The sequence below is a fragment of the Musca domestica genome, unplaced genomic scaffold, assembly GCF_030504385.1.
Source record: "Musca domestica strain aabys unplaced genomic scaffold, Musca_domestica.polishedcontigs.V.1.1 32, whole genome shotgun sequence".
Lineage (NCBI taxonomy): Eukaryota > Metazoa > Arthropoda > Insecta > Diptera > Muscidae > Musca > Musca domestica.
In genome coordinates this window covers 3,937,429-3,953,134 of record NW_026712311.1, presented here as the reverse complement: position 1 = coordinate 3,953,134, position 15,706 = coordinate 3,937,429, and the positions used below count along the sequence as shown (strand labels likewise).

The 15,706-nt window shown below is 34.5% G+C and overlaps 2 protein-coding genes across 2 annotated transcripts; both read left to right on the top strand.

The window, feature by feature from the left end:
• Window positions 1–270: 270 nt before the first annotated feature.
• LOC101898245 (sesquipedalian-1) lies at window positions 271–3,412 on the top strand. The gene is made up of 4 exons (XM_005177773.4): window positions 271–630; window positions 732–926; window positions 989–1,168; window positions 2,676–3,412. The coding sequence occupies exons 1-4, from the start codon at window positions 429–431 to the stop codon at window positions 3,029–3,031; spliced, it is 933 nt and encodes a 310-aa protein (XP_005177830.2). The 5' UTR covers window positions 271–428; the 3' UTR covers window positions 3,032–3,412.
• A 1,568-nt stretch (window positions 3,413–4,980) lies between these two features.
• LOC101898066 (protein RCC2 homolog) lies at window positions 4,981–8,355 on the top strand. Its single transcript, XM_005177772.4, has 4 exons — window positions 4,981–5,140; window positions 5,857–6,207; window positions 6,537–7,115; window positions 7,193–8,355. Exons 2-4 carry the CDS (start codon window positions 5,875–5,877, stop codon window positions 7,727–7,729), a joined length of 1,449 nt encoding a protein of 482 aa, XP_005177829.1. The 5' UTR covers window positions 4,981–5,140; window positions 5,857–5,874; the 3' UTR covers window positions 7,730–8,355.
• Window positions 8,356–15,706: the final 7,351 nt, after the last annotated feature.

Here is a 15,706-nt window from a genome sequence, read left to right as displayed (position 1 = left end):
TATCGCTTAATATTCAAGTTTGTTTTTATGCCTAGACTTAAAGTTGAGTACACACCATTTGTCACACTGTTAATTTTCTATAGTTTTCTTTCTCTTGAGAATAAATTGCTCTGTATCAGAAGTATTTCAATTGTAAACAATTTTTAATTGCAATTTTCTCTTACTTTTCCTACTTGTCTTCATTGATAAGTACTATTTTTGTTTTGATCGATATCCTTTAAAATATCTATCTCGATATCTTTTTAAAATTAAGTATCGATATTATCGCCATCGATTGTTTACCACCTCTGGAAAGGAGCTGTTTTCATATTTTTACCTAAATTGACATTGGAAACTTTTATTGTGATGTTATTGCTGTCCGATTCCTTATAAAATCCCTTGAAGTTGATGGTAGCTGGTTATTTGAAAAAGAGACGCTGAGTTTCACCATGAAAATCAACGAAAAGAATCTGTGTGTTTTTGCTTCAACTCCACCATACGACAAAGAAGGCTTCCTTTACAAGAGAGGCGAGGTCAACAAGGCATTCCAGCGAAGATATTTTGTCCTCAAGGGAAATTTACTCTTCTACTTTGAGAAAAAGGGCGACAAGGAACCATTGGGCCTAATAATTGTTGAAGGTTGCACAATAGGTAAGCTGCGAAACAATGTCAAATATACTATTTATAAAACAACAATTGCGTGCTTACTCATAATTGTTGGTGGTGGGTGTTTCTTTCTCTTTTTTTGGTAGAATTGTCCGAAGAAAGCGATCAATATTGGTTCGAGATTGCCTTCAATGGAAATCGTACGTATATCTTACAGGCCGAATCACAGGAAAGTATGGAGTCCTGGATGAAGGCATTAACCTGTGCCGGCTATGAGTATAAAAAATTGATGGTCGATGAATTGCAAAGACAACTGGAAGAAATTGAAGGTTCTCGTAATAGTAAGTAGCATCATTGGTCACGTATATTTTTTAATATTCATGAAAATTCTATTTCCATATAGAAATTACAACGGAAACTGTGACCAGTTCTACGGCAACGTTAACACCTAAACCTCCACCACGTCGAACAAATCCATTTAATCGCCCGGCTCCTCCTATCCCCGGTACAAATGGCAACGATAATAATATGCCATTTATAAATGGTCATTTCGGTTCTTCATCACAACGCAACACTCAATTGAGTAAGTTTCAATTATTTGTAATTAAGTGATTGTCTATGTTGATTTTTTTAGACCCTACACTATACGATGAAGGTTACATTAGACTTGTCATTCCGTTTGCTACATTTAGATATATTGTTTCAAGATATAAAGATCAGGATAGGGCTCGTAATAAATATTGTCGCATTTTGAAATAGTTACTCCATTACTCTAATTATGTTTTGTATAGAACATGTTCAACATCTGCAACAATTTAGCCGCAAAGTGGTTGGAGTACCCAAACTCTTGGAAAAAATACGTTCAAATATGAACATAGTCTTCATGAAAAGGTACAACCATAAACATTTCAGTATTAAATTTAATAAATTTGAAAATAAATTTCTAACATATGCTCTGTTCCAGTACCTGCAAGAATCTACTAGTTTTGCAATTTTCTTCGATATCATAAAGGGAAAATCTGTTGTCATACTAAAAACATTTACATCCTTGCAGTTCTGGAACAGACAAATAGATCGCAATATGGTTTTACCCCAATTATAGGCCTGCAAGAATCTGCTAGTTCCGCTATCATAGAGGAAAAGTCGGTTATCGTAGTAAAAACTTGTACATTCTTGCGGTTCTGGTATGTGAAAGAATGGATATTTTCCAAGTCGATGAAATGTGTCATTTTTTAATCTTGCTAAAATTATTCAATGAGCTTCCATTTTAATAATATTTTGTAAATTTTTCTCATGTAGAGTTGTCTGACTATTTCGGCATTGCCGATCGTAACTTCATTTGAACTTTTTTTTTTATCAATAAATGAGTTGAAGACACATATTTACGATAAGAGGTATCTGTCATCATTCAATACCAATAGAAAGTGTGATATGTAATTGATAAAAATATTTTTATGAAACGTTAACAGAAAAATTACACCATATAAATTTTATTTATTTTTTTTGTTCTACTTAAATTAAGAACGTATATTTGTCTGTAGTGAATTGTATGCCATTTTAGGGTCTGTTATGATGCATCGACATTAAAGTGAAAAATACCATTCCAAATATGTATTTCAATTTTAAATTTAACTCAAAATTCAAAAGTTTGTTACACACAAAGCGACACTTTTTCATTCATATTTTTTATGTAAATTGACACACCTGAGGCACTTTTAAAAATACGCCACCAAATTGTGGTTTTGTGTTGATTACCCATTGCCCTTAGTAAAATGATCGAATTTCATGTTTATTTATTTTTCTCAATCTCAATAGAGCACGACGCACGCTTTATCAGCTCTTAGACTGGTGTGAGGTAAACACAAACAAATGCATTCATTAACGTGAGAGATTAATATTAGGTATAACGGTTTAATCCAGTCTATTGTACATTTCTCATCAATACACTTAAAGTGTTGGGCTTTGTTATTGCTTTAGTTGCAATCGAATCCAAAAAAAAAAGAAAAATAAAGAAATGGAGAATTTTTGTTACTGGGAATATTTCTGTTGTATCTTTCCACGAAAAGGCTATAAACATTTCCCTTTTGCAGGTAACGAAACTAGTCCAGTTGCACCGCCCAGAGGAATACCGCCAAGCTCAAATTTTACACCTGGTGTAATAAGTACGGCCAGAAGTGAGTTTTATGTTCCTACACAGACAACAATACAACCTCTACGTCAACCACAACAACAACAACAACAACAACCGGCCGCCAATAAACATCATCTCAATGCTAATATAGCATCTATTGCAGTATTTAAACCATCTCTAGTTGATTTACAAAATCACAATAAACCAATCAACTTTGAAGACATACATGAACAGTTTCGTCAGCTTGTCATGAAGGATGTGCTGGCGTATCAAGCCCAACGGGAGGTCAAACGGAGGCCATTGATTGAATTATAAAAATAATATTGTACCATAATAATAAGCTAATGAAATTCTGTTTTTTTACTTCCCATGGGAGGGTCCTTCATGCTATTGGTTCCCTTCCAAATAATGCAGTTAAAACTAAAAGCATACAAAGTAGGCATATTGGCATTGGTGTTAATGTGAAGGAGATACCATTTACAATTTTTCAACATTACTAATACATGAGTTTCTATTTATTTTATTTACACATATTTTTTTAATTATGTTTCTCTAAACATGTCAAATTGTCATCTAACATATTATTCTAAATTACTGTTATGTAGCAAACAATTGATATGTTTTAGCTCTTAATTATTTCTTGTTAAGTATTAGGATTTGTAAGAATCAAAATAAAAAAAATGCTATACGAAGTGATTTTTTTTTTTGGAAAGTTATTCTTAAAAGTCCCCTGTTAAATATCGTAACTGTATAGTAAAAGGTGTTCCTTTGACTATTTGTGGTTCGGAAGGCTGTCGTAAGAAATACTTATTATTAACATATCAGATGTCAGAATTTATCATTTTAATGTATACAATATTTTTAGCATACTCATAAGAGCTCCCAGCAATTTTTTTACTCAAACACTATACTATATACAGGGTGAGATGAAACAATTGCAACCAATTTCAGACTGCTGTCATTTTTAAGCCACGGTGGGCCACCAGAACTCAAGCGGCGGCCATGGTGATGGTGTGGGCGCCCATAACAGCCGATGGTCGCTCTCCTCTCGTATTAATCGATTGTGGCATAAGTATAAATGGAGGGTGTATTAAAGCCTTGGGAAGCAAGCGCTTCGCCCGAAACGGGCCAAAATACCGCAGAGCAACATTCGGGCAGCGTGCGACGGTTTCATTGGCCGTTTGAAGGCCATAATTCGTGCCAAAGGTGACCAATTCGAACAAATCCAAACTTATTCTAATATTTGATGCTATTTTCGACAATTTTTGCTTTAATTCAATAAAATCAAAAAAAGCGTAAAAATGTTGAAGCTTGACTTTTAAATTTTTAAAAAAATGTATCTTTCGCTCTGTGATTTCAGTCACAATAATGCATTTTGACATTGCATTTGGTAGTCAGCTGGCTTGGCAGGGGAACCTCATAATTGGGTCATGCCATGGTAGAAGAATATAGGTAGACGCATCGACGCAGCTGCTGGGACAATGAACTGTCAAACCAATTTTGGAATTAAAAATGTTGAATGAAAAATTATTTAAATTTGTAAAATTTGTTGAAAAATGTATATCTTTACAACCCACGATTTTTGTCGTATAAGAAAACATATAAAAATCTACTTATATTTGAAAAGAAATTTAAAAATTTTTGACATATCAATGCTCCCAAGCGTTGATGCATCTACCTGTATTTTTCTACCATGGGTCATGCTCAACACTTTTGGGTAACTCAGAAAATGCGAATTACCGTGCATTTACATGCAATTCTTCTCTAAGGTTAACTGTTATAATTGACCAATAACACCAAGTTAATGTGATTAGTCAATTAGCAGCGTTTTCGTATAACGAGTAATATGTAAACCTACTATTATACACAAATATATGATTGTCAAATCTACAAATTTCGCAATAGTATATTTATTCAAATTTTAAATTATATTGGTGTTAAGATAAAATGGTTAAAAATATTTTTTCTTTTAATATTATGTACAATATGTACGAAGCCTTTCCGAAGTACTCATACATTTTGGGTATATTTTCAAAAATTTATTTAACTAGCCCCACTCTTATCCATGCCAAACGGGGCCATTACTCTCTCGAGATTCTATTCTAATATTTCATGGACACATTTGTTATACATTTACACATTACAATAACATACTATCAACATACATTGACACCCCTAATTTGTGAGGCATTACAAGCGAAGCCAAAAACTGTTATAAAATACAGCTCTGTGTATGAAATGCAGCCCTGTGTGAGGTTTTTGGCATTGGTCGTCGCAACAAAAACAACAGCACGAATTGCCGCGATTCATCGGAAGGGGAGAGTGCGTCTGCTTGCGTCTATTTGTTTCGTTCTTTGAATTTTCGCATCATTTGTTTTTTGTTTTCAAACAAAAGCATTAAGGAAGAAATTTTCCATTCAAAAAGTAAGTAAAAGTGTTTAGCGTACGAAATTAATTAAACTGATATAATGATTTGTTATTGAATCGTGGTTTGTGCAAAATATGAATGCTATTTTGCATTGGCGTCTATCGGCGGTGGTACGCTACATAAATTTCTGCTGAAAAGAAAAAACTACAGGCTGGATTTCAAACAAGGGTTTAAAATTGTTCCATGGTGTATCCCAAGCTACATCCGGCAGGAATATCTTGCAAAATATTTTTTTCCTAATCCCAATAATCGTGTTTAATTTACTCGGCTTCTTTTTTACACGCTGGTCACTGTTGCAAATCCTTCATTTTGTTCTTACACTTACACAAAAAACGTTCTCCCCGCACTCTGCGTGCGTGCGTCCATTCATCAGTTGGTTGGTTCAGACCAGAACATACGCTATACTTTATTACAAAGAGCCGAACCATTGCACAAACACAAACAAATTGTCTTGCGGTTCTTTGGCATTGTTGAAATTATGTACCACTTGGAGGAAAAATGAACGTTTGTTTGAGAGCATAATACGAGTTGTAAACTTGAAATTTATAGTGTTGATATTGCCTTCAAGCCTTGTACGGGAGATGTGATCGGCGGGAAGGCATAGGCTTGGTATAAATGTTCCCCTATTGTAGCTTTTGTAAATGAAACCTAAGAAATATTTTTTTTACCTCTTACTTATTTTCCCTTTTCTTTTTTTGTGTTTTTTCTTTAGCATTTTCATCTTCTCATAATGTCGGCCAAACGTAAAGCTGGTGGTAATGGCAATGGACCAACCAAAAGACGTCCAAAGAAAAAAGAATCCGACTATGAGGATGAAGTAAGTGATGAGTCCGATGCTGAGGGTCAGTCTTCATCGAATCATGTTGAAGTTTTGATACCGAACGATGATCTGAATCCACCATCAAAGTTGCCGGATGATTTACTAGCATCCATGGAAAAGACTCCAGGTCAAATGCTAATAGCCGGTATGGTTACCTGGGATTTGACCGGCAAAAGAGATCGCAAAAATGTCGTCAAAGTTCGTCCAAATCTCTACAGTTTTCATCGTTTCACGGATGAGAAGGTAAGAGGAATTTATTTGTTTTCAATAATTTGTCTCTCCACATAAGTCCTACTCAAATTCCTGTGAATAGATGCTAAAAAGGTCAATAGAAGTGGCCTTGCTATCCCTTCTACATATAGAAGAGTTTTTAGGCCTTTTTCAACACAAAACCATTTTTATCCTCGGCTGACATATGGAAGGCCTTCTACACACAGAATTCCTTTAAAAAGAGGTCTTCTAATCTTAGACACCTATTACTATCCATAAGCGACGTATAATATTTTTAAGATTTAAAAACTTTGTATCTGGTGTCCCCTAACGATTTTCTGTTTTGTTTTTCTCTCTTCAAGTATCGTTTCATTGCCAGCAGTTGTTCGGCTGCCCATACAATTCTCATTAATATGGATCGCAAAGCTATGGCATTTGGTCGTAATCCTTCGGGACAGCTGGGTTTACCAGACACGAAATTGTGCGAAAAGCCAACTATTATCCCAGCATTGGAAAACATAAATGTAGTTCAGGCCGCTGTTGGACGTCATCATTCGCTTTTCCTTACCGATACGGGACGTGTATTTGCTTGCGGCGACAATAAGTCGGGACAGTGTGGCATTGGCAATACAACGCCAACAGTGGCCACACCGACCCTAATCAATTATAGTGGTCCACCCATTATACGTATTGGATGCGGCGCTGAATTTTCCGTGATATTGGATATCAAGGGAAATTTACACACCTTTGGCTTGCCAGAGTATGGCCAGTTGGGCCATAACACCGATGCCAAGTACTTTGTAAATGCCAATAAATTGTCATTCCATTTTGAAACATCTCCCAAGAAGATAGTTTTGTATATTGAGAAGAGCAAGGAGGGCCATGTTACACCAGTGGATAATGTGCAGATTGTTGATTTTGCCTGTGGAAATAATCATACGGTGAGAAGGAAGATTTTTCTTTTGATAATTTTGGCAATTTAAAGTAACTTTGTATTGGTTTTTCTTTTTTCTCTTAGGTGGCCATTGATTCCAAAAAACGTGTTTATAGCTGGGGCTTTGGTGGCTTTGGACGTTTGGGCCATGCCGAGCCAAAGGATGAAATGGTACCACGTTTAATCAAATTCTTTGATATCCAAGGTCGTGGTGGTCGCAGTGTATATTGTGGCGCCACCTACAGTCTGATTGTAAATGAGTTGGGTGTTCTGTTCTTATTTGGGCAAAACAAGAAAACTGGCGAAGCCAATATGTATCCAAAACCAGTACAAGATTTATCGGGTTGGAATATCACAGCCGTTGGCTGCTCAAATACCTCAATTGTTATATCAGCCGATGATACCCTCATTGCATGGGGCGCTTCTCCCACCTATGGTGAGCTGGGAATCGGTGAGTTCCAGAAGTCTTCCACAGTTCCTAAGGAAGTGCCGAAAATGGATAGCATGAAAATACCTCAAGTAACCATGGGTTACTCGCATACCGTTCTGCTCGTGGACACCGACCACGAAGGAACCAAAGCGAAATTTGACAAGTTGCCGGAATACACTATCGATGACTAGTGCCGGGAAAGACTTAAGCGGAAATCATTGCGCGATGAAAGCAATCTTCATATATTGATATAAAAAAAACAGAACCTCCATGCATTTACTATAATGCTATAAAAAGTTTAGTATACAACTACTACGATTCATACGAATAAAGAGAAGAAAACTTATCTTATTTCCATATATTACCAATTTGAAACAAAAAAAGAATAAACACACCACACCCCCCTCCAACATGTCACTTGTCCATTTTGTTTATTTATGAATTTGATTTGTATTTATAAATTATTGTAAATTTAAGTATGTCTACTACTACTACTCACCTAATGCAAAATCCAGTCCATTGTCATCAGTTTTACTACGGCTAAGTGTATCAAATGTTTTGTATTTTCAATTTATAATATTATTGTCACATTAACATTTTTTTCATGAATTCATATCCAGTATTTACTGTGCGCGCCCACAATGCTGCCCAGCCACACCGAACGCCACATTTACTACTTAATTTCAATTTGAATACATTTCATTTTGGAGCAAAAACAAAAAAATCATTTATTATGTATACAACTCGATTCAATATCCATTACAAATATTAATGAAAAAAAGGAAGAATAAAGATATACTGTTAGTTTTAGCCAAAATTAACGGAATTTTAATTCAAGTCAAGTCAGCTGAAAAGCGGGAGAAAAAGAGCAATTTTAAACCTCAAGAAGGATATTGGAAAGGCAAGATCGAAATCAAATTTACGAAAGGCATATGGAAGTCCGCTAAAGTTCTGCAAGAAATTAAAAATTGGGAGGACCTATTATCCATTAGAAGGATAGGTTTGAGACTGTTCATATGTCTAGTGTCAAATTTACGATGGCCAGACAAAAGGGCACAATCCGAATTTTATTATTATTAGGCAACAATTTTTCTCAAGAGTCCAAAAAGCATTGTAACAATAAACCGCCTTCGAAAACACTGAGCGAAATGCCCACACTCGCGACTTCCAAGATAAGGTAAGAATTTGTAAATTAGAGAAGACTTAACTTAAATCTACTTTTTGTCATTTCAGTAGAAGAGATGAACGGCAATTAGACCAAACAACTTCCCATCTTCATATATGTGGCTTATTCAAAAATATATGTTATAGTGTCACAGAAGCCCATCATATCCATTGGGAGAGTGAGGATTATATATCCAGTGGTAAGTCCGTATTTAAATTTGATATAAAATCTGATTCTGAGATGGACATCATTGAAATCAAATAGTTTACGCTTTGTGCTTTGGCCTAATCTACTGAAACTCAAAAGAGAATATTTGTGTTTTTTTTCATGGTCTTAGTACCGATGTAAGACGATGAGGACAGCCAGTCTTGTCATCCAAAAATAAATTTAGGTTTTAAAGAATGTTGAAGCAATTAGTACTTATAATACCAAGGAATTAATTGTTGCTGTTTTATTAACAGCTTCTTTGTTTTTTGTGACTTCTGCTAATGCGATTCTAGCTTCAGTTTAAAAAAATGGGCTACTTTCACGGGCTGTAAGAAAGATAAGTGGGGGTATGTTTGGCAGGGCATTTAAAGGGACGCAGTGCTTTGTGGGGGCCTGCATAACACACCGGGCGGGGGTTTCGATATGTTTAATCGGTATTTTTAAGATTTTAACAGATTTTTTAACGGATTTAATTTTTTGAAATTGCCAAATTCGTTCCAAACGGTAGAGGGTATTCAGTCTGTTCGAAAGTTTATAGCAATTGTTGAAAATTGTTACTGAAAATCATCTGTACATGCATAAGTTCTGCAGACCGGCAATTTCTACGGTTTTTGTTCATTTTCTTTTTTAGTTCTAATAAATTTTAAAATTTCTGTGTGCTGTGTTTCTCTTATGGTGGAAAAATGTTATGTTAGCCTACAATTTGTAACAATTGTTACAAATTGTTACTGGAAGTCGTCTGTTAACCCGAAAGTTCTGCAAAAGAAAGCGGTCGGAGAGAGAAATTTTGACGGTTCTTTCAGTGAGAGTTTGCAAATTCTTGCTGGATAAATTTCTTCTTGCAATAACTTGCAACTCTTCTTCTTCTCATTCATCGACATTCAATCAAATGTTTTATATTGTTTGTTTATTTCTTTTTCTGCTTTCAATTTGAAAATATTTTTTTGGAATAAGCAAGACAAATTGTTTTTGGAGAACAACTATTTCAAACATTTTTAGACAAACGTCATTAGCAACACGTTTAAAGGATTCCGGGGAACACATCAAATCTATCATTCTTTCATTGCTCATATTTTTATTTTATTGCTAATTTCCTTTTTATTTATAAAACTTGTAAAATTGGTGGTGCTTCCTTTCTTTCAATTCTTTTAATGGGGGACAAATTGGTTTGTTTTGACCAATCAGCTGCTTTGCTGCAAGTTTCTGCAGGAATAACGTTTGTTTACTTTTTGCATTTTCTTTGTAAAAGAGAATAAAACTACCTTACTCTCCCAGAAAGATGTTGCTGAACAATTCCCTTATAATAAAACACATGTATTTTCTGTTGTTGTTTTTTTTTTCTCGTAAGGATTTCTTTTTTTTATTATAATATATATTTATCATTCATATAGTTTTAGTACTAATCAAAGCAAACACAATTACTTTTTCTTGTTGTAAAGATAATAGATTGAAATGAGAGAGGAAGAAGAAGACGAATACAATAGAGATCACAAATTAAAGATGTACTCAAGACTAACATACAAGTTGGACATAAATACAATATATATGTGATATCATATCATTCTAAAACAATTCAATTTTTTGATTAATTTGTATGCTACAACAACAATAATGATAATAATTTTGCTACTAAATCAATCAAATCAAATGAAGAGTGAAACAAAATTATTATATTAATTTTTTTGGTTTTGTTTCTTTGTTTTAAATTTATAATATTCAATAACTTCGTTTTGTTACGATACCATTTAAAATTTGATTGCGAGAGTTTTTTATTTTGTTTAAAACACCTTTCTAATTGTTAATTGTACTTAGTAGAATTTGGGGTTAGGTATTGTCTAACCTAACCCTATTAGAGTTTTTATTATTATTATTTTTTTTAATATATGTATGTATATATTCTTTTAATATCGTCTAGTTATTGTTAGATTTTTGTTTTTTCTTTTCTTTGTTTTTTTGTTTTTTATATTTTGTTTGTTGTTCTCTATGTAAGGAAACCTTATATTGAGTTATTTTATTGCTTGTTTAGTCCTTGTAAGGTGAGAAAAGTGGCATTTTTTTGTTTGTTTGGCTTATAAAAATTCTAAAAATTAACGAGATTCCATATATAAAAAGGCGGGTATTAAAAAGAGGTATAAAATTAAAAACAGATTATATAAATAAATTTGAATAGCTTCAAGTGTAAAGTACAGAGATAAGATCACTGAATAAGGTGAACAATTTTTATTTGGGCGATTTGAAAGACGTCACAAAAAAAAGGATTGGGATACTTATAAAAATCTAGTTATTGGCCACCTTATTATTATGATACATATGATTTCAGCAAATATTTTAGGATCTATTTTTCTTTGTCTACAAGTCTGTTGTTTAAAGATTTATCACGTCTCATATTAATGGTTTAAAAGTTATTGGGTTGATGATACGAGAATGGCTTTGAAACCAATATTAAGAAAGGAAGAGTTACGTCTACACTTTAAGTCAGATTGTCATACAAAGTTGTTGATAACATATTGGGATCTACTGGAGTAGAATATTTAATTATTTAAGTGGACCGTTTACATAGAAAATCTTTTCCCGAATTAACCCTGATAATTGACCAATCACAATAGTGTTGATGTATGTTTTCTATAGTCTAATTTATTGGGATTTGTATACCCTCCACCATGGTATGAAGGGCATATTAAGTTTGTCATTCCGTTTGTAACACCTCGAAATATACACTTTAGACCACACGCAGTATATATATTATTGATCAGCATAAAATTCTATGTCGAAACGATGTCCGTCCGTTTGTGGAAATCACGCAGCTTCCGAACCAATTGAAGTAGGTTGATAAAATTTTACTGAAATGTATATTATGTCTGCAGGACTTTTGGTATTGAAAATGGGGCATGTAGGTCCACGCCTTCGTATAGCCCCCATATAACGGCCCCTCCCGATATTCGCATTTTGATGATTTTAGCGACATTATTTACCGGAATTGTTTCAAATTTAGTATGTGAAGTTCTTAATGGATGTTACAGCCTGTGATAGAAAATTGTCTGTGCTGGTTCACGTCTTCGTATAGCCCTCATATAACGGTACCTCCCGATATTCAGTATTTTGATGATTTTTAGCGACACTTTTCTCCGGAATTGTTTCAGATTTGGTATTTGAAGTTCGTAATGAATACCACAGCCTAAGACAGAAAATTGTCTGTGCAGGTCCACGCCTTCGTATAACCCCCATATAAGGGCCCCCCGATATTCGATATTTATTCACCGGAATTGTTTCAAATTTGGTATTTGAAGTTCGTAATGGTTACTTTAGCCTAAGACAAAAAATTGTCTGTGCAGGTCCACGTCTTCGTATATCCCCCATATAATGGTACCTCCCAAAATTCAATTCGATTTTGATGATTTGAGCGAAATTATTAACCGAAATTGCTTCAAATTTGGCATTTGAAGTTCGTATCGGATACTTCTACCTAAGACAAAAAATTGTCTGTGCAGGTCCACGTGTTCGCATATAAGGACTTTTCTAATAAGACTTCAGAATGCCAATAAATTGGAATTTTAAGACTTTCTAAAAACATTTTTTAAGCAATCAATCGATCTTATGATGTAAGATCGTCTTCAAAGACAACTATTAACTCATCTAGAAAACACTAGAACGCCTTCCATAAATATCATCAACCCAATCAATTTTAATACTAATATGGACTTCAGCAATAGAAGAGCCTTGTGGCAAAAACACAACGATGCTGTTAACCTAAGTAGCCTTTGTCGGGCTTTTTAAGTCAAAAGGTCAACATATTTGACGAAACTTGTGGCAAAACACCTTTAGAAATACAGACCAGTGTATTCTCCACGCGGCGGAATAGGTACTAACAAAAATTTCCCCAAAATTGTTGGCTGTTCAGGACAACGGCTTCATTGTGTTTCTCCTTATAGAGTGGAAGGATGGAAAATGCCATTAATAATTGTAGTCAATTATCATAGCACTCATTTTAATATCCTTCCAAAAACTTTATACGTTTTTTACTTAACAGAAATAAACAATTAAATAAAATGTAATTTGTACTACTACATCCACTAAATTATTTAGATGTTATGTCGTTTTGTTTTTTTATTTCTTTTCTTAAATACACCCATGTTTTCATTGTTGTTAATTATATTTACATTAAATAGTTTTATTTTCTTTTGTTTTTGTTATAATTGAATTCGTTTATTGAACTGAAAAAACTGAGAATACATATTTGACAACAAACATATTGATATCAAAGCCTATTAAGATTATGTTAATAATATTGGACAAAGTGTTTTATGCTAAAGTACAATATTTGATTCAATTCTCAACACTCTACCTGAATTAAATATTTCTTACATTATAATTACAAAACAATACAAGTTGGAAACTAAGCAATGCCAAAAACTCCTTTAAAATATTCCAACTTCTGTGGAGTTACTGCCTTGGTAAAAACGTCAGCAACCATTTCTTTTGTTGAAAGATACTTCAAAGATATTTCATTGTTGTCAATTTTCTGTTTGATAAATTTGGCTTTAATATCCACATGCTTTGTCCTTGACGAATACTTGTTATTTGTAGCCACTTGTATAGCTCCTTTGTTATCACAATACAAAACCATGTTGACATTGTTGTTGGGATTGAGTTCTTTTTCTAGTCGTTTCAACCAAACAGACTCCTGTATAGCTGCAGTTATTGCCATGAACTCAGCTTCCGTTGAAGATAGTGCCACCGTTTTTTGTCTTTTTGTGGACCAGGATATTGCTGCTGATTGAAAAATAAAGACATAACCAGTTGTCGAATGGCGGTCGTCCAAACTTCCAGCCCAATCTGCATCGCAATAGCCGGTAATATCTTCTTCTAAATTTTTCTTATAGATGAGCCCTTGTTCTATAGTTCCTTTGAGATAACGCATTATTCTTTTTACAGCTTCCCAATGCGCTCTACCAGGATTTATTCCGAATCGGCTCAGGATATTCACAGCATAGTATATATCAGGGCGCGAAACCTGAGCAGCGTACAACAAGCACCCAATAGCTTCCATATACGGTGTTTTCGACATTTTTTCCTTTTCAACTTCGGTTTTAGGGGACATACTTTCGTATAACTTCTTATTATAGTCCATTGGAGTTGAGGAAGGGTTACAGTCATTCATTCCGAAACGTGTCAATACATCTGATATGTACTTAGACTGATCAATTTTGATTCCATCTTCAGTTCGGGATATTGTCATACCAAGAACATTAGACACTTCCCCCATGTCTTTCATTTTAAATGTTCTTGAAAGTGTATTCTTGACAGAATTTATTTCGTTTTCGTCATTGGAGAATATAATTACATCATCTACGTATATTGCAATATAAATCTTCTTTTCATCTGTCACCTTTGAATATACGCATTGATCCACTTCTCCTTGTACAAAACCCATATCGATAAGTTCCTTGTTTATGGTTTCATTCCATACTCTCCCAGATTGTTTCAAGCCGTATATGGATCTGTTAAGCTTACAGACTTTATTAGAAGCATCACGGAAACCTTCGGGTTGTTCCATATATATGGTTTCTTTTAAAATCCCGTTTAAATAAGCGCTAACGGCATCCATCTGATGAATCTTCATGTCATATTTTGCTGCCAATGCTGCTAAATACCTTATTGATTCATACCGAACAACTGGAGAGAATGTTTCCATATAATCGATACCTTCAGTCTGTGTAAATCCCTTTGCGACTAGTCTTGCTTTCCATCGCAACGTGTTTCCATTGGAATCTTGCTTGGTCTTGAACACCCATTTTGACTTCAGAGCTTTGCATCCTTCAGGAAGTTGAACCAAAGTCCAAGTATTATTGACTTTCAAAGAATTCATTTCATCTTGCATGGCTTTTTTCCAATGTTCAGAATCTTCAGACGACATTGCCTGTTTTATAGTCTGGGGGTCTGAAGAAACATATTCTATTGCAGAAAATGCCGTTGATCGTTGATTACGGTTTGCTATCCTTTCTGATCTTCTAATATTTTCAGACGTTGGTATTGGTCGTGAATTACATTGATTTGGTTCCCATTCTTCATCATTTGGGTCCACATAGCCATTGTTATCAAAACATTCTGAATCCAAAAACTCACTATCAGTTTCAGAATCACTACGAGGCTCATTTTGAATTACATTATTGCCATCCAATTCGGTTGACTCCATATTCGTTGATACATTATTCACTGTTTGGTTCAAAACATTATCCATTTCTTCATCTGGAGATTGAATTAGCAAAGGATTGTACAGATTAGAAGATGGCGTTTCAATGTTTGAGTGAACATTTTCAAGAAATACCACGTCACGGCTAACAATTATTTTTTGATCACTTGGATCAAATAATCGATACGCTTTACTTTCCGTGCTGTATCCAACCATGATACATTCTAATGACTTTGGATCAATTTTAGATCTTCGTTGTTTTGGTACATGGACCAAAGCTGGACATCCGAAGACTCTAAGATGCTTCAAATTTGGTTTTCGACCCGACCATAGTTCTTCGGGACATCCTTCATTTCCTCGGCATGGCACTCTATTTATCAAGTACGATGCGGTAGAAGCAGCTTCTGCCCAAAAACGTTGATCTAATCCACTGTCGATAAGCATACATCTTACCCTTTCTATAATCGTCCTATTTATTCGCTCGGCTACACCATTTTGCTCGGGTGTATATGGACATGTTTTTTGATGTATTATTCCACTTTTTTCCAAGAATTCAGAAAAATGTTTGCCGGTGTACTCACCCCCATTATCCGATCGTAGAATCTT

Coding starts and splice junctions, on each gene's coding strand:
- LOC101898245 (XM_005177773.4), top strand. CDS start 429: ATGAAAATCAACGAAAAGAATCTGTGTGTTTTTGCTTCAACTCCACCA. Junction 631..731: donor TGTTGAAGGTTGCACAATAG/GTAAGCTGCGAA, acceptor TTTTTTTGGTAG/AATTGTCCGAAGAAAGCGAT. Junction 927..988: donor AATTGAAGGTTCTCGTAATA/GTAAGTAGCATC, acceptor ATTTCCATATAG/AAATTACAACGGAAACTGTG.
- LOC101898066 (XM_005177772.4), top strand. CDS start 5,875: ATGTCGGCCAAACGTAAAGCTGGTGGTAATGGCAATGGACCAACCAAA. Junction 6,208..6,536: donor ATCGTTTCACGGATGAGAAG/GTAAGAGGAATT, acceptor TCTCTCTTCAAG/TATCGTTTCATTGCCAGCAG. Junction 7,116..7,192: donor CCTGTGGAAATAATCATACG/GTGAGAAGGAAG, acceptor TTTTTCTCTTAG/GTGGCCATTGATTCCAAAAA.